Source organism: Scatophagus argus, chromosome 13, assembly GCF_020382885.2.
Source record: "Scatophagus argus isolate fScaArg1 chromosome 13, fScaArg1.pri, whole genome shotgun sequence".
Classification (NCBI taxonomy): domain Eukaryota; kingdom Metazoa; phylum Chordata; class Actinopteri; family Scatophagidae; genus Scatophagus; species Scatophagus argus.
The window spans coordinates 19,323,373-19,349,112 of NC_058505.1; the positions used below are offsets into that span (position 1 = coordinate 19,323,373).

The window sequence follows — 25,740 nt, forward strand, 5'->3', positions numbered from 1 at the left end:
TGATGACCCGATCAGAATGAGGGGCAGAGGGTGGAGTGGATTGCCTGACAGCAATACTTGGGTGTCATGGGAAATGTAGCCAGCCACTGTTAGATCACATGTCCAAGTCAGCATCATTGACAGCCACCCAGCCAGGTTGTATTTTGGACTTTTAGGTAGTGCAGAAGCCACCATCAAATTAGGGACTGTACAAAAATAATAAGGTGGTGAGAGGTCAAAAGTGAGGGAAGTGGTCCTCTTTTTTCACTTTTTCACAATGGATTTGATATGGATGAGTAGCCATTAGTTTCTGAACTTTATCTCTACGGAGTGAGTGAGTGAGATCACTTTCACCACATACAATACCAATCAAAGTTAACATTGCAGAAGTCAAATTGGGTTTCCTCCTTGTTGCCTCCTTTCCACTTACAACCTTAATTATTCCACCCCACTCCTACCCATCTTGTCGTTCAGGTAAATATGCCATGAGGGACCTGGTGCACCGTTTGCCTGGAGGCAGCAACAACAACAACAGCAGTGGCGGGGGAGGAGGAGGCAACACCAGCAGCCTGATAGGGAAGACCATGTCGGACGACACTATCACAGCTATCTGCTGCGCACTGCATGAGGTCATCACCAAGAACATGGAGAACACCAAGGCCCTGAGGGATGCAGGCGGCATCGAGAAGCTCATCGGCATCGCCCGCAGCAAAGGAGACAAGTAAGCCGAATGGAAAGATGTTGTCAAGTGGAAGAGGGCAGAAAGAAAGAAGTGTAGAAGAATGAGAAGATGAGGTTGTGGTTAGAAGCACCATCATGGTTCAGTGTCCTGAGCAAGTATTAACAGTTTTCAGAGCCTGATAGAAGTTGCAACAGAATTAGTTATGTTCTTTAAACTGATTTTGAAAGGTTTTTTTTTTTTTTTAACAATCAGTGTATCAAATGTGACTGAAGACTACAGTATCAATGAGAAGACAAGACAGGAGCCACAGGTCCCTTACCTTATCCCTTACTTACACTACCAGTCAAAAAGACACACCTTCTCATTTAAGGGTTCTTCTTTATTTTCATGACTATTTACATTGCAGATTCTCACTCAAGGCATCAAAGCTATGAATGAACACATATGGAATTATCAAAACATGTTTTATATTTTAGATTCTTCAAAATAGTCACCCTTTGCTTTCATTACTGCTTTGCACACTCTTTTCTTCTCGCAGTGAGCTTCATGAGGTACTCACCTGAAATGGTTTTCCAACAGTTTTGAAGGAGTTCCCAGAGATGTTGAGCACTTGTTGACAATTTTGCCTTCACTTTGCTGTCCATCTCATCCCAAACCATCTCGATTGGGTTTAGGTCAGGTGACCGTGGAGGCCAGGTCATCTGGTCATCTGGCGCAGCACTCCATCACTCTCTTTCTTGGTCAAATGGTCCTGACACAGCCTGGAGGTGTGTTTGGGGTCATTGTCCTGTTGAAAATCAAATGATGGTCCAACTAAACGCACCCGGATGGGATGGCATGTCGCTGCGGGATGCTGTGGTAGCCATGCTGGTTCAGTGTGCATTCAATTTTGAATAAATCCCCAACAGTGTCACCAGCAAAGCACCCCCACACATCACGCCTCCTCCTCCATGCTTCACGGTGGGAACCACGCATGTAGAGAGCATCCGTTCACCTTTTCTGCGGGTGGAACCAAAGACCTCAAATTTGGACTCATCAGACCAAAGCACAGATTTCCACTGGTCTAATGTTCATTCCTTGTGCTTCTTTCCCTAAACAAATCTCTTCTGTTTGTTGCATTTCCTCAGCAGTGGTTTCTTAGCAGCTATTTGACCATAAAGGCCTGATTCGCGCAGTCTCCTTTGAACAGTTGATGTAGAGATGTGTCTGCTGTTAGAACTCTGGGTGGCATTTTTCTGGGCTCTAATCTGAGGTGCTGTTAACTTGCGATATCTGAGGCTGGTGACTCGGATGAACTTATCCTCAGCTGCAGAGGTGACTCTTGGTCTTCCTTTCTTTGGGCGGTCCTCATGTGAGCCAGTTTCTTCATTGCGCTTCATGTTGTTTGCGACTGCACTTGGGGACACATTCAAAGTTTTTGCAATTTTGCGGAGTGACTGGCCTTCAGTTCTTAAAATAATGATGGATTGTCATTTCTCTTTACTTAGCTGATTCGTTCTTGCCATATTATGAATTTTAACAGTTGTCAAATAGAGCTGTCAAGTTTATATCATTATAGTCGTTTTTAGAAATACTAAAGGTATTTGTGTCATTGCTTTTAAAAACTGCTTGTCCTTCAAAGCACATCCAGTTTCCTGCTTTGCATCATAGCAGGATATGCAGTCCCAGAATTCAAAACAATAACATTTACCCAAATAACATGAAAAAATAAAGTTTAATTTCCAGAATGCTGATAAGGCCATGCGGGCTGATTACACAAACTGCCATTAGTCAAACCCTGGAGGATGCAAAATGAAATACTGGCCAATCAATCAATGAAACAAGCAATTGTGCAGTTTGGCAATTTAAATGCCATGTTTCAGGAGATAAAGGCAACATTTACATTCTGCATCTTCAATCATTTCATTTCTTGGGAGGCTGAAGTGAGAAGATGCTTTACATACTGGTTTATTGTCTTTGTCTTTATGTCTGTTTCTTCATCAATCTGTATTGTGATGTTTTTATAGCTCCCACTCGAACAAAACAAAAGACGGTCAAACTTTATACTGTATGTGTCTTTTTTTGTCTCTCTGCTGAATTCCCAGACATAGTCCTAAAGTGGTGAAGGCAGCATCTCAAGTCCTGAACAGCATGTGGCAATACCGCGACCTCCGCAGCCTCTACAAAAAGGTAAGAACCTGCATGACTGCATTAGACACTGGAAAGTCATGCTGGTGTTTAACTATAAATTGCTTTTCTCATCTTCTCTCCTTTCCTGTGCCTTTCTTCTCTTCTCTTCTCTTCTTTAGGATGGCTATTCGCAGTACCATTTTGTTGGCTCTTCCTCTACGATAGAGAGAGACAGACAGCGACCTTATTCTTCCTCTCGTACTCCATCCATCTCTCCAGTACGAACCTCACCCAACAATCGATCAGGTGAGTGGACCCCTTCCTGTCTTCCCATTTGTCCTCCATCACTCTTTCCATCAGCACAGTCCAGTCAAACAAACACCGCTCTAATACAGATGCATTCACCTTCACACTACAGGAGCTGCTGGCAAATTATTCTGCTGTTCTGCTGTCAAGTAAAATCCTTGCCCTCTAAAAAAGTTTCCGCCATTACGTTATTGCAGTTATTGTTTGATTATTATGGACTTTCCATGGATTCAGCCTTTCTGGGCTTTGAGTTTAATCACGTATGCCAAGAAATGTGATCAGTGCCTTCCCCATAAACTTGTCTGAGTCTAATAGGTCCTGAAACTGACTGTGGGACAATAACGATGTCCAGTTAAACCAAAGATAACAATGATAATGGACTCATTAGAAAACATTTTTGTGAGGAGCTGGATCAAAATGTTGCAAGTGTTTTAAGTTGAGACTCCCAGAAACATGAACAAAAAAACTTTCCAGATATACAGTTTATAACACTGCTGACATGTCATTGCCATCCTTCCATTAAAAGACACCTTTGTCTGAATGAGAAGAAGCCTTCAAGTGTTCCACGAGCAGCAAAAGAAGTCTGCCCCCTCTTCTCTACTAATATGTTACTTATTACCTTAGCAAAAGGGGTGATGCCTTAACAATACAGGTTCTCTGCAGTACATTCCCCTATTTAAGAGGTGTTTTTGTCTTTTATAATCATTACAACTGCAGTCTGGTACAAGATGCTGCACCAAATGCAGAGACAGACAACAAACTGAAAGAAACTAAGATTGCTGCAGTAACATTTAAGTGACTGACACTGAATGACTGGTATAAATTTTTAAAAGTCTATATTGGAGCGATATATTGCTCTTTACAATGTACACAGTTTAAACCAATTTGAATTTTTTCTATGTGAGAAGTTTTGAAAAGGCTTTATGGGGCTGTCGAATGTATATTTTAAAAACAAACACCAGAATTTGATTTATGAGCTGGCAGTAGCAAAATGATAAACACTTTGGTTTGGAAGCCAGTTTCACAATTTTTATTTTGTTTCTCAGTTTACAATTTTGAGAGCAGATGGTCCATCAAACCATTTGCTTAATTTCACCTCTTTTCACATAAAAAAGAAAGCACTCCATTGTGTGCATAAAGCCTTAGGAATACATTCCTACAACAGTTGTTTACCGCAGCAGCAAGCAGAAGATAATTGGCCAAGTAGGTGCTGATATTACAGTAGACTGGTGATATTGGCAGAGCAGTAATGAGCGTATGGATCAGTGCTAACTGTGTTATAATGTACAGAAGCGAACCAAAGACACAGAGGCAGCCAGGCAGCCAGTAGATTCTATGTGAAAGGTTGCTGATAATGACTTGAATATTAAAGGAAACACTCAACCATATGGCACTAAATCAAAAGCCAGGTTTCCTCCAATATGGCTAACCAGATCTAACTCATTATCTTTGCCACTGTTCCCTCCACCCCCTCCTCACAGTCCAGCATTTATTATTTTCATCCCGACTGTGGGTGTCAATGTTTTATGTGTTACTTTTTCAATTTTGCCCTGCTTGATACAAGTGGACTGTTGGGTGAGTAATGCAAGACAGACAGAAATGAATAGGCCAAAGGGAGTTTGAGACAGTGAAAATATGTACATAGTAAATACAGGTGGAGAGAGTGGCCTGCAGCAAGACAGAGAGAAAGGTGAAAATACAGCAGATCCATAGAGGAAGGATGACTCAGTGGTTATTTCTTTGAAATTACACCCTGGTCAAAAAGCTAGATTTGCAAAGAATAGCTTTAGTCACAATACAAACAGTAGCCAGCCATTTTTCACTCACTTCAGAATGATGGGCAGAAGAATAAGTTGGACAACACACCGGGAAGCCTCAGAGTGCTGTGTCTTTGTTGAGTTTCAGACAGGTTAATACAAAATCTCAAATGTTCAGAAAAGTACAATTTTTCACATCACTGTGGGCTTTCTTCTGAGAAGAGACTCCAGTGTGGCCTAAATGCTCATCCTTCCTGTTGTGTTCTCCTTATGAATCCAAAAGTGTACCGATAACATTTTGATTATGGAGGGTTAAACATGTTTCTTGTGTTTGTGTTGATGTGTAGCGAGCGCGCCTGCTTCCCCCAGAGAGATGATGGCATTGAAGGAGAGGAAGGCAGACTATGAGTCGACTGGCAATGCCAGTTACCATGGCAACAAGGGGGAGCACACATCCCGGAAGGACGCCATGACAGGTAGGAAGCCCATTTTGCATGTGGCACTAAAACATATTGTTCCAACTGGCTTATGCGATTTTAGCTTAGCGTGATGCTTAAATAGCAACTATATGGAAGTGTAGATTTCATAAATATTAAAAGAACAGTTCATTTTGGGAAAATGCAGGATAAGAAAACTGATGCCACTTTTTAACACTTTTTTATGCATTATTGGTTCAGTAAATATAAAGTTGGAGCGAGGAGATGGTTAGTTTAGCTTAACGAAAATAATGCAAACAAGGAAATAGCTACTGTCCAATGATAACAAAAGCTACTTGCCAGCAATTCTAAAATTTGTTAATGTATCACTTTAGGTCTTGTTTAATACATAAAGAAATCAAAGAGTGTTTGTTTTGGACTATTATGGGCACTGGAACAATGAAGATAAAAACATGATATAATGCATTCATGGGCTTTAGGGAAGCTGCATTTTGTTACTTTTGGACAGAATCAGGCTAGCCTTTTCCTGGCTCATTTCCAGCTGTTATTAAATTAAAGCTGCTATTAGCTTCTTATTTAGCACAAAAGTGGTGTCAATCTTAACTTTCAGCAAAAATTACCATATTTCCCATAAAACTGATTTGTCTAATTATAGCAAGCTAGCAGTGATAGTATCATACTTTAAATGCTACTTTCTTTTAAAATGGCATTTCAAACCAAAATTAGGGTTAGGGTTAAGGGGTCACTTGTTATTTTTGAGATTTTGAGACTAGAAAATATCCACAAAATATCCAATGAGTCCTTCAATACTCAGTGAACTTTAGGGACTGTTGGTAAGCTAAGATAAATGGAGTCTCCTATTATGTGATATTTTGAACGCAATGCTTCAGTGTTGTTTCAGTGTTTCATTATGATAACATCATAACAGCCATTTTTGCACACTGACAGCAGTTCCAAGGTCTCCTTTATCATTGTTATTCATCATCATTTCAATTCTTATTCTTGAAAAAGTTTTACTTCCATGTGATAACACTGAGAACCAGCCAACACCACCAACACCAGTGATATCTGAATAAATAGTTCAGCATTCATCTGAAGTCCTCAGCCTTTTCTGTCTCTGCAGGTCAAATATCTGGTGGATCTTCCACACTACTCAGAGGAGCGTACGTGTCGCCTACAGATGACCTGAAGTATAATCAGGTACAGCAAGTCACTTTTCCTCTGTTTTCAGGGTTCAGAATTGCATTACAGGAACATACACAACCCCTGCTGTACCCCTTAAAAATGTGATCACAAAGCATTTCTGTATTTATTGAGACAAGTACTGCTAGAAGAAATGTCAGAATTTTAAGCAAAGTATTCACTTCATTTATGTGATGATTTATTGCTACAAGTTGTCATTGAAGTAAGCTAAAAATGTGTGGAAGAAGGAACTAGTCTTGGAACAAACTAAGGAAAGATGTCCGCAGAGGGTAAAAAATGAAAACACCCAAGGCAGATTCATCATTACATTTCATGTTTTACATGTCCCTGCATACGTCTGATAGACTAGAGAAGCTTTCCTTCAGTCTCTTGCTCTTCTTTGCAACTCTTTTTCTTGATGTTGGTGTTTTTCATGCTGCATCACATGCCCTTCTTACTGCTTTATGACTCATATAACCTTAAAGAGAAGGAACGGTTCTATAGTAATCCAATCAAAAGTTCTGTGGGGAGAGAAAATAGCAAAACTAGTCCCTTTATCATATTAGAATTTAATGATAGTGTCAGTGAGGATAGAAATACTATGAAGTACAAATAGGTCACCATAAACTTATAACTATAAACTATAGATCCTTGTTTATTCTTTATAGGGTCTAGCATTTGATTCTGCATTGTTGCCCATAAAAGCATTTTTATATCACCCATCACACTGTTTGGCAGTGATATCCTGGACTGGCTGTAGCTCCAAGCCTATGACGTGGCTGTCTCACAGCAACGTATAACGATGGACACCACTGATGGCTATCGCCTCTGACCAGTCAGATCCAGTTTTTGTTTAGATACTAGTTTGCTTCTGGTAAACCAAAGACACAAAAACACAGCAGTATGATAGACAAATTGCTTTTACTGAATGATAATACTGAACTGACTCTCTAACCCTAACCCTAACCCTAACCCTAAAATGAAATAATTCATGGTTGCTAGAAGAGGAAAACTGAGGGGTTGTGTTGTAAAATGCGTCATAATGCTTCAATTTCCAAGGAGCATCACCATCGCAAGTTGAAATTTAGTTTTACAAAAGACAGAGAAGATCAGCAATTAATATCCACTAAACTGAACACCTTTCTTTCAGCTTTATGTAAGACAAGCTTTTCTTATATATTGTGAACATCTAAAGCATGTCCAGCTATCTACCTCAAGGAACTAATTTTATACAGAGCATCCTGGAAAGTATTCACACCACTTCACTTTTTCCACATTTTGTTATGTTAGAGTCTCATTCCAAAATGGATTAAGTTAAATTTCTCCCTCAAAGTTCTACACAAAATGCCTCATAATGACAAAGTGAAACAAGTTTGCTTGAATTTTTTGCAACAATGAAAAACTAAAAATGTAACATGTACATAAGTATTCACACCCTTTGCCATGACACTCAAAACTCAGCTCAGGTGCTTCCTGTTTCCACTGATCATCCTTCAGAGGTTTCCCAACTTGAGTTGAGTCCACCTGTGGTAAATTCAGTTGATTGGGAGTGATTTAGAAAGACCTGTCTATATAAGCCCTCACAGTTGACCGTGCATGTTAGAGTGCAAACCAAGTCATGAAGTCAAAGGAATTGTCTGTAGACCTCTGAGACAGGATTGAGTTGAGGCACAGATTGGGGAAGGGTGCAGAAAGATTTCTGCTGCATTAAAAGTCACAAAGATCTCAGACCATGACAAACAAAATTCTATTGTCTGATGAAACAACGACTGAACTCTTTGGCATGAGTGACAGGCATCATGCCTGGTGGAAACCAGGCACTGCTCGTCACATGGTCAATACCATTCCTGCTGTGAAGCATGGTGGTGGTAGCATCATGTTGTGGGGGTGTTTTGCGGCAGCAGGAACTGGGAGACTAGTAAGGGTTGAAGGGAAGATAAACAATCTCTGGAGAGATCTGAAAATGGCTTTGCACCGACACTCTCCATCCAACCTGATGGAGCTTGAGAGGTTCTGCATTGAAGGCTGGGAGAAACTGCCCAAAAATATGTGTGCCAAGCTTATACAATCATACTCAAAAAGACTTGAGGCTGTAATTGCTGCCAAAGGGGCCTCAACAAAGTTGATCACAGGATGTGAATACTTATGTATGTGTTATATATATATATATTTTTTTTTAAATAAATTTGCAAAAAACTCAAGCAAACTTGCTTCATTTTGTCATTATGGGGTATTTTGTGAAGAAGTTAGAGGGGGAAAAATGAATTTAATCCATTTTGGAATGAGACTGTAACATAACAAAATGTGCAAAAAGCGAAGCGGTGTGAATACTGTCCGGGTGCACTGTATATTCCGGTTCACGTGCTGCTAACTGTTTTGCATCAAACTTTAAGCTCAGTTCAGTGCTGATGTGGGAATGTAGCAGATACCTTTAATTAGCTCTATGAGCTAATGCCAGAGATGAAATATAGGGCTGGGCTCAGCTTCCAGTCTTAAAGCTGAGAAGACAAGAGTATGAGTTGAGTTTGTGTCTCCGTTTTTGGTGCAGATCTATTGTTTGCATTTTTATTGGCATGCTAGCTATAGCTGGCAACATGACTAATTTTTCTGAAACACATTCAAATTGACCTGAGGGCTTTTAGCAAAGATTGCTAAATGCTCACAGTGTGAAGGCTGTTAGCATTCAGACATCTTCAGTCATATGTTTCTGTTTCTATGAATATTCACTGGACTTTTTTTGGGGGGTTAGTTCAGAGCACTTGTAAAAATCTATGTCCTCAAAATCTTGTGCAAATCTACCTCAGTTGGTGTTTTAGATGTAGCCATCAAAGTCTTACTTTTGTCTCATTTTATGTTTTTCCGCAGGTATCTTCTCAAGGCCTGCCTTCAGAGCCCTACCCCCCTTTCCAAAACCCTCCCCCACCCGACAGCGGCAACTACGAGGACCAGGCCTTTTATGAGAACCAGGTACAAGCTGGAGGGCGCCCCCCGCAGGGTGACCTCAACATGCACTTGCAGGGCCTCAAGTCCACCGGCAATTATGTGGACTTCTACTCAGCTTCGCGGCCCTACAGCGAGCTCAACTATGAGACTAGCCACTATCCAGCCTCACCAGACTCCTGGGTCTAAGGAGGGACGAGGGTGGAGGATTTGGAGGAGGAGAAGATGGATGATGGAAAAGAGGACTGTGATGGAAATAGTTTAAAGAGTGGAGGAGAGAAGATGAGAGCACAGTTTCCCTCCCTCCCCATCCTCCACTGTAATTCCTGAGTAGCATCATAGGTAGCAGGACATTGGAGAGGGAGTGCAGGAAAAGAGACACAAAGAGAAAAGTCTAAGACATTACACTCCTTTCAAAGACATTGGCGGGAGAGGAAACAAAGGAGGAACAAAAGCAAACAGAGGAGCAGCCATGCATGTGCATGCACACCACCAACAGACACGTTTTCTTTCTGTGTTTAATTTGTGATCAACTACTGCTAGAAGGTTCAGCAGACAGAAAGACCTCCTGCACCTGAAGGCCTCTGGATACAGAACTTAGGAGAGACGGACATGAAAGGAAGGACAGAAGAAGCAGCAAATATATGGAGATGAAGAGGGACAATGAAAGAGGGAAAAAATGGATCAGTGGAGTGGAGGATGGAAGGTTTTGGATTGCAAATGGAAGGTGTGAGTGATCTCCAGGAGAAGCCTGTAAATATGTGGTATAGCAACATGGCTTTTAGTAATGTGAAGCACAAGAGGCAGAGCTGTAGGCATGTAGGACGTCTGTCACACAAACTTTTGTTTCTCTCTGTGGCTTCAGCGTGATGTTTCCTCCTCTGGCATAAGAACGCTCCTGGACTTTGTCATTTGTAACATTTTTTTTCCTTTTTTTTTTTTTTCTTTTTTTTGTTGTGTTTCTACTTTTTTAATTCTCAATTCTGGTTGTATAGTATTTGATGTACACTGTACATTTATGGAGATGCATTGTGTACTATACATTGCACTATTTTCTGTGTCATGTCAGGCCTTTTGCCATTGGGTTGACCTTGCTTCCTCACTAACACCCCCCCCCCCCCCCCCCCCCCCAAAGAAAAAACAAAACAAAACACACATGCACAATATCCACACAGTATCTACACTCAGACTTTCAAAATTCATATCACAGCTTCAGATGGATGTCAACACTTTACTAATGTGAAACACTGGATATGATTTAGGTACTGAAACATAAATTCTGGTAGGTCACGGTGCTCCTTTTACTGCCCTGCAGATAGTTTTCACTGGATAGCTGCCAAAATAGCTGAGGCGAGGCTCAAACAGTTGAGCGGCATTTTCCATCACATTTGGTTCTTTAGTGGATCACTTTCCACATTGACACCTCAGATGCCCCTTTTTGTTCCCATGAGCCCCTCCTGTGAGTGAACTGTGCTCATTATGTACATAACCGTGCCAAACAAGGGTTACTTCCCCTCAGCTGAAGAAGAAGGCCGGGGGGGGGGGTTGGCGTGTTAAAGGGTCCAAGTTCAGCTGAAGCTCTCAGCAGAACATCCTTGTGGTTCTAATGATGCCAGTTTGTAAATGCTTTGGTTTTTCTAAACTGTGTTTTATTGGGAAACTGTCCGGAACTGGGGCAAAAAAAAAAAAAAAAACATAAAAAGAGAACTAAAAAAACAAACAAAAAAAAAACAAAACACGGAGGGACTGGGACCAGGCGGAGCATCGCTTCCTCCAAAGTTGTACAAATTTAGTTGACTTCTGTGTTGTAAAATAATCCATGTTTGAAGTTCAAAAAAAAAAAAAAGCTTTTCTGAGAGATGGGTGGAAATTCTAACTTCATGGTAGACAAAACTGTTAATAGAGTACGGATATATATTATATAAATATAAATATATACTTTTTATGTGCAGATGTGGATGTCACTTATAGCAGCAACATTATGGGAAAAAAAAACAGCTACATGTAGGAATTTTGTTCACATTTTCTTTTCTGGTCAACACACTAAATTGTCGACTTTGTGTAGTAATGTTGTTGCTATGTGGAGTAGAGTAGGCCAGGGCCCAGGGATCCACGTTGTCACTGAAGCAGTCTAAAAAGGTGCTACATCTGTGAGAAGTATTTCCAACATGTCTGTATTTTAACTGTGCACAAAATGTTTGTTCCCCTTTGCATCGATAACAAACTGCTGATTGTCTGATCATGTCACAGGTGACCGCTTTAACCCACATAACAAAGAACAATCACCGGTGCATGAAAACCCTTAATTCTAATCAATTGGTCTCATAATGCAAAAATTGCACCCATGAATGCATGAGTATTTGTTGTTGGTAAATCTGAAGCTAAATGGTGATTTCTTTTTCTCTTTTTTTATGTGAGAAAGGTTAAATTGTAAAATGTGACAACAGACCCTGGTTCTCCCTACCCACTGCTGTTTAGAAGTCCTAGAGGTCATCTTCCGATGCTTGAACAATGACTCATAATGCAACTGTCCCCACAAAAACACTGGATGAAAAACAGATGTACTGTATTTGTTAGTGAGCATCTGGAAACTGACAACGTTATGTATGTCTTTGTGATCCTTAGGCAGAAAAAAACCTGACTATAAGACCTGTATGGAAATATAACGTCGGTAACCTTTTTGTTGCTAGACCAAACGTGTTTTAAAAAGAGAATTGTGAATCTTTCTATTGCCTCAAACAGATTGCAACTGTTCCAAAAAAATATAAACGGACCATTGAAGAACCTCTGACTTTGGGAGTTGTTTGTTCTGTTGCCAAAGTGTTTGTCTTTGTGGGATTTTCTATTCTTTTAAAGTGGAGATCGATTGATAGTGGATTTTCAAAGGTTGATATAATAGTTTGGTGCTGGAAATAGCCAAAAGCTGATTAATCAGCTTATATCACTCTCCAAAAATTGCCCAAAATTTTACAAAAATGAACAATCTTTGACTTCATGAAGAACTGAGTAATTGTTGAACTGAACATCAAACTCCAAGAAATAAATGTCTAAATAAATAAATCTGGATAACTGAACATCCATCCATCCATCCATCCGTTTTCTATTCCACTTATCCCTGCAGGGTCATGGGGGAGCTGGAGCCTATCCCAGCTGACTACGAGTGAGGGGGGGGGTTTGACCCTGGACTGGTCGCCAGTCAGTTGCAGGGCTGACACACAAAGACAGACTCACCTAGGGCCAATGTAGAGTAGCCAGTTAACCTACTTTATTGATCCTGAGGGAAATGATACCAGTAGTTTGTAAAACATCCCATCCGCCAAACCTCTTTTAAAGGAGTTTTTATACCATGTTCTGTGTATAAAAAGTACAGGTTTTTACAGTGGTATTAACATACACTTTTAGGTCCTACCTTTGATCCTACTTTCTGTGCACCCCTGGCTTTCCTCTCCATCAGTACAATGTGCATTTTCACTAACAAAGACTTGAATCTTTTTTGAGACAAATAACCCATCACGGTGATCAGTCAGTCAGTTATTGTTGTGTGGTCCTGTAGGTCCAAAGAGACCATTTGCCAAAAAGCAGTGCACCAGTGTTGCTGAAACATTTGAGGGAAAAACAGTAGTAGTAGTAGTAGTAGTAAACATGCACTTGTAGATAAATTAAATTATATCCTTGTTGTTTACTGAAAACTGACTTAGACTGGACTGATTGGAAAATTATTGCAGATTTCTTTGTGTAATTCATTAATGACTGTTCATTTCAGTAGATTTCACATTCTTAAGGACAATAACTGACATCATTTGAAAATGGCCCACAGCCTCCACTGTAAATGCTAAATGATACAGCAGCAATATAAACATTTCCAGTGCAGCAGAGAACAGGAAAAGAAAAACTGAAGGTTGAAAATATAACCACAAGGCCCCTTATGAGATAATCTCTTATTCTGGGACGTGTGTGACTGTATGTGTTGCACATTAATGTATGCTGGTTAATGTCCAGAGCAATGTGCATGTCTGTGAGTCCATGTGTTTATATTCATGCTACACGCAACAATGCTGACATCTAACGTCATGAGTGCCCTCTTGTGGTCGCTGCAGAAACTGCAGCACAGGTCAGGGTGGCAGCCATTTTAGTCTCTGCAGATAAATCACCACAAGCACAGATTTTATCTTTCAGAGCTTTGCATCAGGTCACGTCCTTTTCCATTACACATGCACTGTGGGATTGCAGAACAAAGCGTGGGCCAGGCGTCTGTAACGACTCCAAAAATGAGATGGGCTGATAAGTGTATCTTCATCCTTATCTCAGCTAGACCACAAATATATTTTACAGGACACCTGTAGTTACAAACAATCTGGTGCAGACTCTGGTGACTGGAGGAATGAATTCTACATTCAAACTTCCTTTTAACTAACGTTCAGTATTTTTCTGCGGCTGAGATAAACAAGGTTAAATGTTCCCATTCAGCACACTAAAGCCCAACTTTGGAAAGCAGATATTTTTGTAATATTTTTTACAGTGTTTTTATGGTTCCCAGTACAGATATTTTTTTAACATTTCTGTTTGCAGCAACCAAGTTTTGGGTCACGCAGGAGATCCCTGTAGTGATTCAGCACTATAAAGTAAACTGCACAACTCCCTCAGCTCAACTAACTCCCTCCAGTTTTCTAACAAAAACACATTTCAGATCACCGACAAACAAAGTTTTAACAAATTGTTATATTTTTTGCTTTTACATTTCAGCATTTTTTTTTCTATTGAAGTGGTAAAAATGAGGGTTTTTTTTCATAATGCTAGCAGCACTTCAAAAAAGAATAAGGATGGCTGCATCATTTGTGATTTTTCTTTTTTTTTTTTTTCTTTCAGTTAGGCAGCCTCAGAGCAACAAATTTATTGCAGCAAACAGTCATCTGGATTATCATTTTGTGTAATGAGACAGCACAGAGAAAGACATTACACAGTTAGAGGCTTCATTACAACTTTATGCAAAAATGGCCTCTTATACAGTAGCTTCTCCCTGAATGGCAAAGAGGTGCATAAAACTGACCTATAGGCCCTTAACGGAACCTTTGTTTTCAGTATCCCTGGTCAAAAATACATACATATAGTATTTTCAGATATATCAAAGGAAAGGTATAGGGAATTATACACAATCAGTGATAAATTAAGGTAAAAAAAAGATCCACATTAACATTCAAGTATGAGTCACAGTATAACCTCAGAAGCCAGTGATGGTATATGGATTTGTCAGCCCATGAAGGATGACATCACTAAATTTGGCATGTAGATTTGGTTTTCCTTTGCCTCAGTGAGGTTCGTAAATGAAATGCGGTTTGCTGAAGTGACTCGAAGTTGAGCCAGCGATACTTTTAAATCCCGCTCCACGTCGTTGTTTCTCTGCCCTCTCAGCATGATGCATGATGATACCCTCCATCAACTTCTACTGGCGTGCAAAAAATGCTTGAACGAGTGGTAGAAATCAATTGTTATGCTGTGTTTCGTCTTGTGTTTCGATACCTACGAGCTCCAGGTTTTGGCAGAAATGTGAAAACAGTCCATGGAGGGAGTCCTTAACAGTCTGCAGTCCAGACTGGTTCAGTCCCAGAGACAAACAGGTCAAAAGTAAAAAAGAGTAGAAAGCTTTACAAATTCAATCATGTTGTGTGACACATCAAACATTAAAGGGGCATTTGGTTTTGTCCTGCCTCTCAGCACAGAATCTCCACTTGCACATATTCATACTATTAAAAAATACATATTCATTTATTTTAAATTTGATGTCTGCCCTAATTGCCAATTTTGTTGCCACTCTCAGTGGTTGCCACTAGAGGGGAATAAAGGTGTAACGTGCATTTAAGCCCGTCTCATTTGTTTGTTATAGAGATTTACACAATATAAATGCCTTTATGTAGGAAAATATTTAAAGAATCTGCATTTTGTAAAAGCTCATCTAAATGTTTTTCTTTAAATTACTGCCACTCCAATGCAAAATTCAAATACACCTGCACTCGCACAAGAGCAACTGGTGCGTCCCCCTCCATCACTCACAGAGCGTGAGATACATACAGAAGCAGACAGTAGTGGACTACCTCAAGTGATTATTTTGGAAGTCAATAAGTCACACTCTAGTACTAAGCTGTTTATTTTTGGCTCTGCCTTTCCAGTTCTCCACAAAGCCTCTACAAAGCCTGTGTGAGCTGGTTCCTCAGCTCAGCTGTCAAACACTGCTCATAAGCTCATCCCTACCTTGTAAATACCTGCTCTACTATGTATCAATGTAAAATGGCCTCTTGGCTTCTTGCAGCATGCTCAGTGATCCTTTCCTGTGGCGATGTGCTGTAGCCAGCCACCGATCTTCATTTGGCCCTGTTGGAGCTCATATCTCCATCCTATGAAATCCCTCCGACTGGCTGCTACTTCCCTGCCTTTTCAAGGCCCATTTCTGTTCTCTTGACATTCCTCTCTGACAAATGTTTAGTAATCCTTCTCTCTCCTCTGTTGCTGTTTTACCCACATTTCTCCTTATGGATCTTTCATCTTCCTTCTTTGCAGGCTGGTAGCAAAGCCACCAATGTGGTAACCTCTGTTCATGTGACAAGCTTTTATTTTGAAGCATACTGAAACCCTTACACTTTATCTTATTTAGTTCTTTTGCCACATGACAATGAATTTACCATGAATATAAACTGCCAACATGAAGCAATAACAAACTGTACTCACCAGGTATTTTCTTTTCATTTTAAGTCATGGAATGCACAGATATGATTGGATAGCAAGTTAATAAGGTAGATGCATTTTGGTCATTTTGCTAACAAAGGGGGATGGTGCCCCTCCCATTCCCCCCTCCAATCGCCTACTCACTATACTGTATGCCTCACATGTGGAATTCAAGTAGAAACAAGGCAACAAATCCAACAATGTAAAGATTAGCAGTAACATTCATCGAGTTGATTCTCCTTGGACTGAAACACTGTGCACTGTAACAGCCAGCTCTATGAAGTTGGAGAAACTCATGTCCTGCTTTCTAAGGTCATGCACATATAGTAGTAAACTCTTTTCCTCTCATCTCCTCCTTGTCAGAGGTAGCAGTCTTTTCCTCTCCTCTTCCTGCCTCCTTTCTATTCTCTTCATCTTGTAGTTCCACTTGGGGATCTGGAGCTGGTTGTGGTTCCGGCTCTTCCTTTGTTTTTCCGGTATAAAGCTTGGAGCTGGGGCTTTGCAGAGCCTAACTTTGGGCACCACGATGCCTGGCCGCATGCTGCTTCTCCTCAGCATATTCAGAGGCAGGAGGCTTGCTCGTCTCATGGCCACTGTGGACGCTGCAGCCATGTCACTCAGCAGCTGAGGCTGCAGGCTGGCCCTCCGATCCCTCGCCTTGGGAATGAGTTGGATCCGAGAGTTCTGGAAAAATCTCTTGTAGTTGTTCAGTCTGTCTGGGCCCATACACTTGAGCTCAGCCACCCGTTGCCTCCTCAGGATCTCCTGCACGGCAGGACGACGCTTCCCAATGCACGGTGGGCTGCCTGGACACACCGTACGGCAAGCTGTGGCAATTAATGGACTTGAGATACTGGTGGTGATCCGGACCATGTGCTCCAGAACGCCATCATCCACAGGGTTCACCTTGTTGTTGATGTAAAACCTATAAGGGCAGCAGGAGAGGAGGTTGATCAAACGCCTCCAGAAGGACTTTGGCTCTTTGGCCTTGGCCACCAGCTCCTGCAGAACAACATCAAACATTATAGTGAAAAGGAGTCAACTTAAAATAGAACACATTTTGACGCTTTTGATTTGTACTGAAGGTCTCGGAGGGGTCATTATGTGGTGCATACAATAATAGGAAATCAGTCATGATGAATTTTTTAACCTCCAGCATGGGCCACTCCATGGAGAAGGAGTCACAGAACTGCTCAGCACAGGGCTTTGACATTAGCCGATGCATCAGGTTGGCCGTCTCATATCGACCTGTGAAGAGAGCCCACTCCCTGGGTGTCATACTGCGGCCATTGTCCCGTGCTTGAATATCACCACCTGGAAACATGAAACTCTACGTTTGTGCTTTCACCCATTCAGCGCAAGAGATTTCTACCCTGATATGTACATCTAATACACATAGCCATCAGCCTCATGTTAGAAAAATAAAAGTTTTAGTACAAGATGTAAGTTTCTATGGATAATGAATGTCCATTGACCTCGATTATTTAAATGTGTCTGTTTTACCAGCCAGCATGAGAGCTCTGACACACTCAGCTCGACCCTGTATGGCTGCCTTCATCAAAGCCGTGAAACCGTGACAGTTCCTCCTTTCGATGTCCAGCCCAGGGAAGTAGTTGAGAAGGAAGTAAGAGATGATCATATGGCCTGCACAACAGAGAGAAACACAGATGTGTGTCAGTGCCCGGAACACACTGCCTGCCTCTAACTGTCCGTTAATCAATGCACATTATTTCAAGCTTATGTTCTGTCAGGCACTCAGCGTTGTCAGACAGCAGATTTTTATCCTTCAGCGCAGCTTCCTTAACGTTCGCATCCTGAGTTCCTAATTGAGTAAATCCAGTCTAAATCCAGGTTAATGAAACAGTCTGATCTGAAATGCCTTGAACTGAGCACAATGCAGAATTTCAGCACCCAACGGGAATCCATTAAGGAGATACCGCTAGAGACAGAAGCATGGTTATATGGAAGGTTGAGGAGGAGGATGCTTAATAATTAGAGTTCACCTCTGAACACCTAGGTTTCCATCACAGACACTTTCTACCTGAAGTGTAGAGTTTTAGAGAAAGTTTTCTTCTCATGTACTTGACCGTGCTGCTGCCGGTGTGTGGACTCACACTCACACACCTGTTCCCCTGAGGTGTTGCAGAGTACTTTGTCACGAATGGGGATCGATACCTCTTTTAATGAAGCAGAAAATGAAGAGTAGTCTGCAGCTATTCATCACAGGCCGCAGAGAGTCATTCATCATCGTTAGCAGATGAGACGCCGGGGCGCCATGTCTGATACATGTGGCTGCTTCTCTATGAAATTACTTACCATGGTGCTTTCTAATGCCAGCAAATAAAAGTGATTCTTACAAAATGGAAGCACCAGACCCCGTAATATGCTTTGTCCTTTAATTTGGATCAATTTTGAAACTCAGTTTTACCACTGTAAATTATTCGTCAGAAGTATCGCCAGGGGGGAGGAAAGCTGAAGTATTTAAGTTAACATGTCTCACTGGGAAACAGATTTCAGATTATGAGGAATATTAAATTTTCATTGTATGTTTTGTACAACGACAAAAAAGAATCGTGATCTTAAATAGAGTAAAAATGTGAAATTATGTGTGTATCTTAAGTGATAATACCTGATGTTTGCTCTTGTAATTGGGCAGTCATGTCCAAAGGATTTCAGTCCAAGATTTGAATGACAAAGATTAATAATGAAACCGTTCACACTGAGGTAAATGGAGGGGAAAGATTGAAAAGTCAAACTCGATAAGCTCTCGACCATCTCTACAGAAACTTTTCATGGATCCCTTTCAAACTGAGCATGTCAGCATGATTCTGTCTCACTCAAATAGATGATCCTATTAGTGTTGACTGTGCCATTACTCAGACTGATCTTTGCTTGTATGAATGTGTGATATCGGTCTTTTGATTTCTGTCAGAAAAGATGGCCTCAACATTTAAAGCAAGCTTATACTTCTTCTCAACCACAGTCACAAGTAGCAGGATTGTGGCACATTTTGCCCTCATTTAAAAGATCCTTTTGATTTAAGGAAAAGTACAGTTTGTTACAGCTTGGGTTTTATTTTGTGGCTTCCTCATTAGCCAGTGATAGTATGACAAATAAGATCAAACAGGTTGTAAACAGTCCAGCAACAAATTCATCTGGAAGAGAGAAAAAGAAGGCGAATAGTGAACTTAATACTTTCTGGTTCAGTTTTTTCTGTCTGTATAAATGTCTGACAGCTCGTGTTTGTTGCCCATTTTGACCAGTTTTAGCATCACTGTCACATTCCAAGATCTCAGTAACCATTTTGGTGAATACAGTGTTGGTACTGATGGACAAATATATGAGGGAAAAAATGCTGTAATAAAGTTGTAATAAACTATAGTTAATTATTTACCAAAGGATACTAGAATGTCCACCTCGGCCAAAGCCTGTTCACCTGCTGCCAAACCACCAGACTGCAGAGCAGCTCCTGTCCTCAGACTGTGAGGCTCCTGAGTTCATCCTCCACACTCCAACACAAATTTTGTTTCTATAACTTCGTACTTATTCATTCATTTGTATAATTTAAAGAGAAACATAAAGGTTCCACAACTAACATTTCATTGACCAACCCTATGTTGTACCATGACTATAAAAATTTATCTTGTAGTTTACGTTAAGTTGCTTTCAAGTAGAGCTGCAACAATTAGTCAGTTAATCCAATAGTCAAGTGAAAGAAAATTCATTACCAACAATTTTGATAAGGATGAGAAAATGGCTGAGAGACGTGGTCGTTGTTACATTTAACATCTATGAAAAGCAATATACTAGCCAGCATTAAGTAAGCAGAGGAGAGTCCCAAAGTCAGAACACTGATTAAGTAGTAGGCTACACATAAAGTTAGCTGACACAAGCCACTATAAGCTACTGCTCATAGCAGTTCAGCATGACTCAGCAGTAAAACCCTTAAATCTATTAACTTAAGGGAGACTGAATTTTATTGCTAATGAATTACTTTGCATTTGATAGACGGAAATTTTGCTATTTCCTTATCAAATGTTAGGTCTTAGTCATGCTTTCAAAGCCTGATTCTGGAGCATTTTTATTACTCATATAGCATTTTAAGAAATAATGGGAAATTCAACTTATTTTGTCAGTGCCCCTCATCCAGCTGCACGTGGTACCCTTTAGAGTCTATGAGCAAAGCCTTCCTGCAACAACAGCTTTCGAACATGTGGTGAATATGAAAGAGCACTTTGGTCAAGTTAAGGTGAAGAGAGAGCTCTCAGCAAAACCCTAAAATCATCAGAGTTAGTGTAAACAAACAGTTAGGGAGTTGTCTATCAAGTAAATCTGTGCGCATCCACACATCAGGACGAGAAATCTAATCAGTCAATACCCCCAGTATCAGTTAGAGGCTCTCCATGATTGTTCCACTACTTTACAAGTGTGTAACCAGCATTACAAATACAGGGGGATCAATTCAAAAGCCAGAGGTGTGTTTACCTGCTTGTGCTGCGGTAATAAGAGCAGTGTTGCCCTCATTGTCCTGCCAGTTAACATCAAGATACGGGCACTGAGAGAGGGCGATGACCACGTCCACGTAGCCATGGTAGCAGGCCACAATCAGGCCAGTCTGAAACACAAACACAAGAGTTTCTTCTTTGTGTGTGTGTTGTGTTGTGTGTTGTATATATTATATTTCATAGCCAGATTTCCTCACAGGAGAAAATCATTGTTGTGGACATAAACTGCACACATCAGTCAAAGTTGATTTCTAAAGTCATTCTGAAAAATGAAATAGACTAGATGAGGATTTTCTCCCTCCACCACCGTGCACCAGAGAGAGAAATGCTGAACTCCTGACATGCTGAAATTAGCAAAGCAACTAAGATCTCAGTGTACAAATCTTTGAGATGTTTTTTAAAATAATCATATAAAGTGAGTAAATGGAAATAAGTCCTGAAGAAAAGTTTACACGATTTTATTTGTATCAGTAATCAAATCCTAGCTTGGTCAATAAGGCCCGACTCTCAGTTAAAAGCTTTTCTGTCTGCAGATGTGATACAAAGAGTTTTATGATCCACATTTTTATTCTAACCCACTAATTTAGCAACTTTTTATTGTATTTCTTCTCAAATTAGGTATGACAAGTCATGAATTATGCCTCCCAGACTACCCACTTCTGAGCTGCACCTCAAAATGTACAGCTGTAGAGCTGGTTATGGGATACGACAAGAACTTAATATAAATGCAGATTAAGAGGATAATAGGGATTGTGAGACAATGGCGATGTCGTGGATTTAAGGAAATTTTTCAAGCTTTGTCTTTAGGGTGACAAGTAAGAGACAATATGTATTCTAAAGCCAGAAATGACTTTGCATTAGCTCCATATGTGAGCTGTAAGCAGTGTTACGAATCGGGTGACAACACAGACAGCATTGCAGTCATGTCCTGTGAATGTGACGCTCCAGAACAAAGAAGAAGTCAAACCACTAGCAGGAGTGTAGAAAGACGAATTTTCTTATGGTCAAGAAGGTTGAACAGGGTGAAAATTGTGAATGTCACAGCATGCTTTCAGTCAGCCAGGTTCCAATGTAACAAATATTAAAGATAACACACACACACACGCCTGACATGGCAGCCCACTGCTCCTCTGTGATTCACTTCATATTGCATGTGTGTTTGTGTGTTTCAATCAGTGATGGGTTAAATGCAGAAAAAGAATTTCCCAGTTTGGGATTGATAAAGTCTAATAAATAAAATAAAAAACACTACAAACAATGAATGGACTGATTCAGCTCATTTCAACGACAGCTTCTGCTCAGTGCTCCAGGACAGTGCTCCTTCTCTGTCTGTTTCAGCCCTCTAAGCTTACTACGCTTCTTACCGAGCGTTCAGGTCAGTGTCTTGCCCTTTAAGCTGAGCTCAAGCTGCTTCTTTACATTGTCACCGTGCAGCTTACCCAACAGCTCTGAATCCTCCTTCAGGATATGACCTTCAGTGTCTCTTTGGTGCTCAGGAGCTGGTTCAGACTCACCTGGCCTGACCGCAAAACCTGATGCGCTTAAGTTCACTCAGGGTCAGCGTGCTTTTATCTGTTATTGTACCATTAAGTTATGTAGCGTAACACATCTTAGTCATTGCACTTGATGAATTATAGGTTAATATGTATCAAAAACACTCAAATCTTTGAAGAAATAAATGTGTTTTTGTTTACTGACCTCACAATCTTATGTCATCGTCATCATCTCATGTGGTGTCTCGTACTTTTAACATATACCCACTGTGAAAAACAAGCATTTCATCAAAATACATTAAACCCAGCGACACCTACTCTTCTGTTTCTGTCTGTCTCTTTCACTTCCTCTTCGGTGACTCCTTGTCTGATCATAATCTTGACAATGATGGCGTTGTTGTTACAGCAGGCCTTAAAGAAGGAAATGGGCTCTGGGCTGTCAGGGCTCGGCGAGCGGTACACGGACACATCAGAATTGTCTGGGGGATAGAAAGAATCGTCAGAAGCAATGCTCCGAATGTCCGAGCGATCTGGCAGGGCCTCAAAGTCCAACTCCTCGAACTCCTGGTAGATATCGTCCTCATCCTCCCAATAGTTTCGCGTGTAATCAACTTCAATCTCCTCGTTATCACCCTCTGCTGACACCTCACACTCATCCCCATTTTCATTTGTAACTGACATGACAGGTGTATCCATAGCGGCTTTATTGGTCTTAAACTTAATCTCACCCAGTCCAACATGTCCTGCAATTCCATTATCTTGAACCTTTGAACCTTCACCTTGTTCCTCTGTTATTAACACCATTTAAACCCTGAACCCCATGTACTTTTTGAAATTTTTGTGAGGTGCCAAGACAACTCTAGGAGGCCCTAGCTTTTATGCCCAATATCTTGTTGCACCAGCTTTCCCATTCCACTCAACAGCAGTTTGAATGCTGTCAGGCTATTGACCTTTAACCATTTTTGTCTATGTCAGGTTTCCCAAGAAAGGGTCACCGGCGGCCACAGGGAAGGCATGAGATCACTATACATGCCTCCAATCCCGTCATCCTCCGCTGAATAAATCCCCTCAGGGTGCCATAGAGATTAGGTTTCACTCTAGCTCCACAAGATAATGTCGTCAAGAAAGGTTTGATCATAAGCATGATCTGCGATAGTCATCCTGGGCTGGTGAAGTGACCAAAGAGAGTCAATACAAATGAAGTTACACGTTTCCGTCTTGCAGTTTGACAAGCCCAAAAACATCCATGAGTTACGAATTGCAGAAAAGCAACCGCCACCTTCCATGTGAATCTTTGCAAATGCACCAAAAGTCTCATCCATCACATTGTTAAATCATGGCATCAAAACCCAGACTTTGCAGCTTGAATTCCTGAAGTCGATCAAGACTTTAACTTCTGATCAAAGAAGTTAAAGCGAAAGTTGTCCTCCAAAAGTAGAAGAGCAGGCAGTCGTCTTGGACGGAAACAGCAACAGTCACCACCAGCAGCACTCAGCAACTAATCCTGTGTTCCCCCGTGGAGAACGCCGGGCTTCCTGTGATGATGGCCAGCAATGGGATGAGACATTCTCTTGAACTGATGCATGTTAATCCCTTTAGTCGCTCTCTCCATGGCTTTAGCTGTTCTGTAGCATTCCCCTCCCCAGTGACAAGAGAGTTTGAATGTTTTTTTGTTTTTTTTCTTGGAGTACGATAAAGTGAAAAACTCTTTCACTATTACAAGCACAGAGGGAATGTAGATTGCCTTAACTTTTGAAAATCTTCTCTATTAATATTTCAAGATGTTTTACACAGGGGACAAGAGAAGGACGTAAGCAAGTGAGGCAGTGTGTCCAATAAAGGCAAGCACTAAATATAGAGAATAAAACGAAGTACGACAAATGTAAGCAGAATTAAAACCCAATGTCCAAATGTTTACACCAACATTCATTTGCTACCTTTGTTCTGACAGAGATATCCTTATTAGAGAATTAAAGTCATTAGTGCAACAGCGCAAGCCAACCCCACCTGTCTCTGGTTTCATCTAAAGCTGCACTTAACACTGGTAGCTTAAAATGGATTTCTCAATCACGTGACTTCATTTGTGTTCAGGGTACAGTGGAAGGACTGGGATATCCGTAGCTCAAGAAGAGGTCATACGCTAATGTTGCCTTCAAGGCATGTCTTTTACTGACAACTATTCCATCAATCACCAAAATGAATTCTTAGACTTCATTTGATTAACAAATAACTTGTGAATCATTTAAGGCAATGTGAATGAGTACAGTAAGACTGTGTATCACAGTGAATAAAAGAGTGCCATGACAGGAAGTAAAGAAAGAAGAGCATATACACTGTTGTTGCGTGGCAGCAAATGACAGCCAAAACAATGTATAGATACATGAATATGGATTGTGAAATTTCACAATTATAACTTAATGTTAAAATTTCAACAGCACTGAATTATAAAATTGAAACATTTTAAGATGAAAACAACCTTCTTAATTTATGTGCCCAATATTTCAAACAGTTAAGGTGCTTAAAGTCAATTAGTGAAACTGATCTTAAAATCACAAATCTGCAATAACTGATTTTTTGGTGTTTGGGTACAGCAAAACATCCACACAAATATCACCCTTCTAGTTAATACAGCAAACTTGTTGGGGAACAGTTTCCTATTTACACATCCAGCAGACATGGAACAAAGTAATGTTCCCCTCGAGTCCTTTTTCTTGCTACCTGGCATGTAAGTCCAATATTCAGCCTCATGGCAGTGTTCACGGCTTGTTGCATGTGTCCCCAGGTGGCCACATTAAAGGGTTATACATCAGGTAAACAGGTAAATCATCTTTTGTTGGCTGAATGTTCAAGTTTGAACTTCTCATTTTGAATTTTGAGTCTGTCACAACAAACCTGTTGTTGTTTTTTTGAACTTTGCTTGAAATTTTAGATGGCTAATAACCCTAGGTTTAAATATACTTAAAATCCAGTTTTTGCATTCTCACTACTTGGGAATTTAAATGAAAGAAATTCAGACCACATATGCTCAATGGTTTTCACAGTTTAATATTTCAGTGCTATAAATTCAGTGGCCTTAAACATTCACCTTTAAGTTAAGGCTTATATTTATCTCCATACATGCCAAGTTTGCATTACATATAAAATATTATTTTGGATTCCAGTGACCAGGTTGGCATATAAATCCAGCTGGTCAATCAGTCTAGTTCACATGGTCACAAACTGAGCAGTTGACCTGAGCATCTGTGTCACACGGCGTGGGGCTAATTGCAAGTGTTCCAGGCCAGCTGCTTTGGGCAGGTAAGGTTTGCCACAAGAGCACACAATTTACACTGAGCCAACGTGCTTTCAGGCACAGAAACACTAATCTGTTGCGGCTACATCCTGCCTCATCTGAAACACATTAAACACTCTTTACTAAGAATTATTTGCAAGTCCTCTTTTAGGAAGACTAAAACTTTGTGTGTAAAGTACTCATCTGTGTCAGAGAAATTACAGGAAGGATTTTAAACTTATTTTTTCCTGAAGTGTGACTTTACAATACAGGAGAAAAAGAAAGCAAACTCTTTGACACAGCACTAATCCCTGTGGAGCTCCTTAAGGAGGGACAAATCAGAGGCTCTTTTTCAATGATTT

At 40.6% G+C, this 25,740-nt stretch overlaps 2 protein-coding genes across 11 annotated transcripts in view; one reads left to right on the forward strand and one right to left on the reverse strand.

Annotated features, from left to right (window-relative positions):
• The window catches only part of ctnnd2b (catenin (cadherin-associated protein), delta 2b), a 146,614-nt gene extending 136,101 nt beyond the window's left edge, over positions 1 to 10,513 (forward strand). For 6 of the 10 annotated variants that reach the window (XM_046408255.1, XM_046408257.1, XM_046408256.1 and 3 more), the window contains 6 exons: positions 454 to 700; positions 2,737 to 2,830; positions 2,950 to 3,076; positions 5,181 to 5,309; positions 6,394 to 6,470; positions 9,318 to 10,513. In XM_046408255.1, coding sequence (XP_046264211.1) covers positions 454 to 700; positions 2,737 to 2,830; positions 2,950 to 3,076; positions 5,181 to 5,309; positions 6,394 to 6,470; positions 9,318 to 9,581 — 938 coding nt within the window. In that variant the 3' untranslated portion in view covers positions 9,582 to 10,513. The remainder of the gene's footprint in view (positions 1 to 453; positions 701 to 2,736; positions 2,831 to 2,949; positions 3,077 to 5,180; positions 5,310 to 6,393; positions 6,471 to 9,317) is intronic. The other 4 variants (XM_046408258.1, XM_046408264.1, XM_046408265.1 and 1 more) reach the window with 1 other exon arrangement.
• A 4,664-nt stretch (positions 10,514 to 15,177) lies between these two features.
• Positions 15,178 to 22,982, reverse strand: ankrd33bb (ankyrin repeat domain 33Bb). The gene is made up of 5 exons (XM_046408812.1): positions 22,426 to 22,982; positions 20,595 to 20,724; positions 17,613 to 17,753; positions 17,260 to 17,423; positions 15,178 to 17,111 (listed from the first exon to the last, which is right to left on the reverse strand). Exons 1-5 carry the CDS (start codon positions 22,909 to 22,911, stop codon positions 16,455 to 16,457), a joined length of 1,578 nt encoding a protein of 525 aa, XP_046264768.1. The 5' UTR covers positions 22,912 to 22,982; the 3' UTR covers positions 15,178 to 16,454.
• Between the last annotated feature and the right edge of the window lie 2,758 nt (positions 22,983 to 25,740).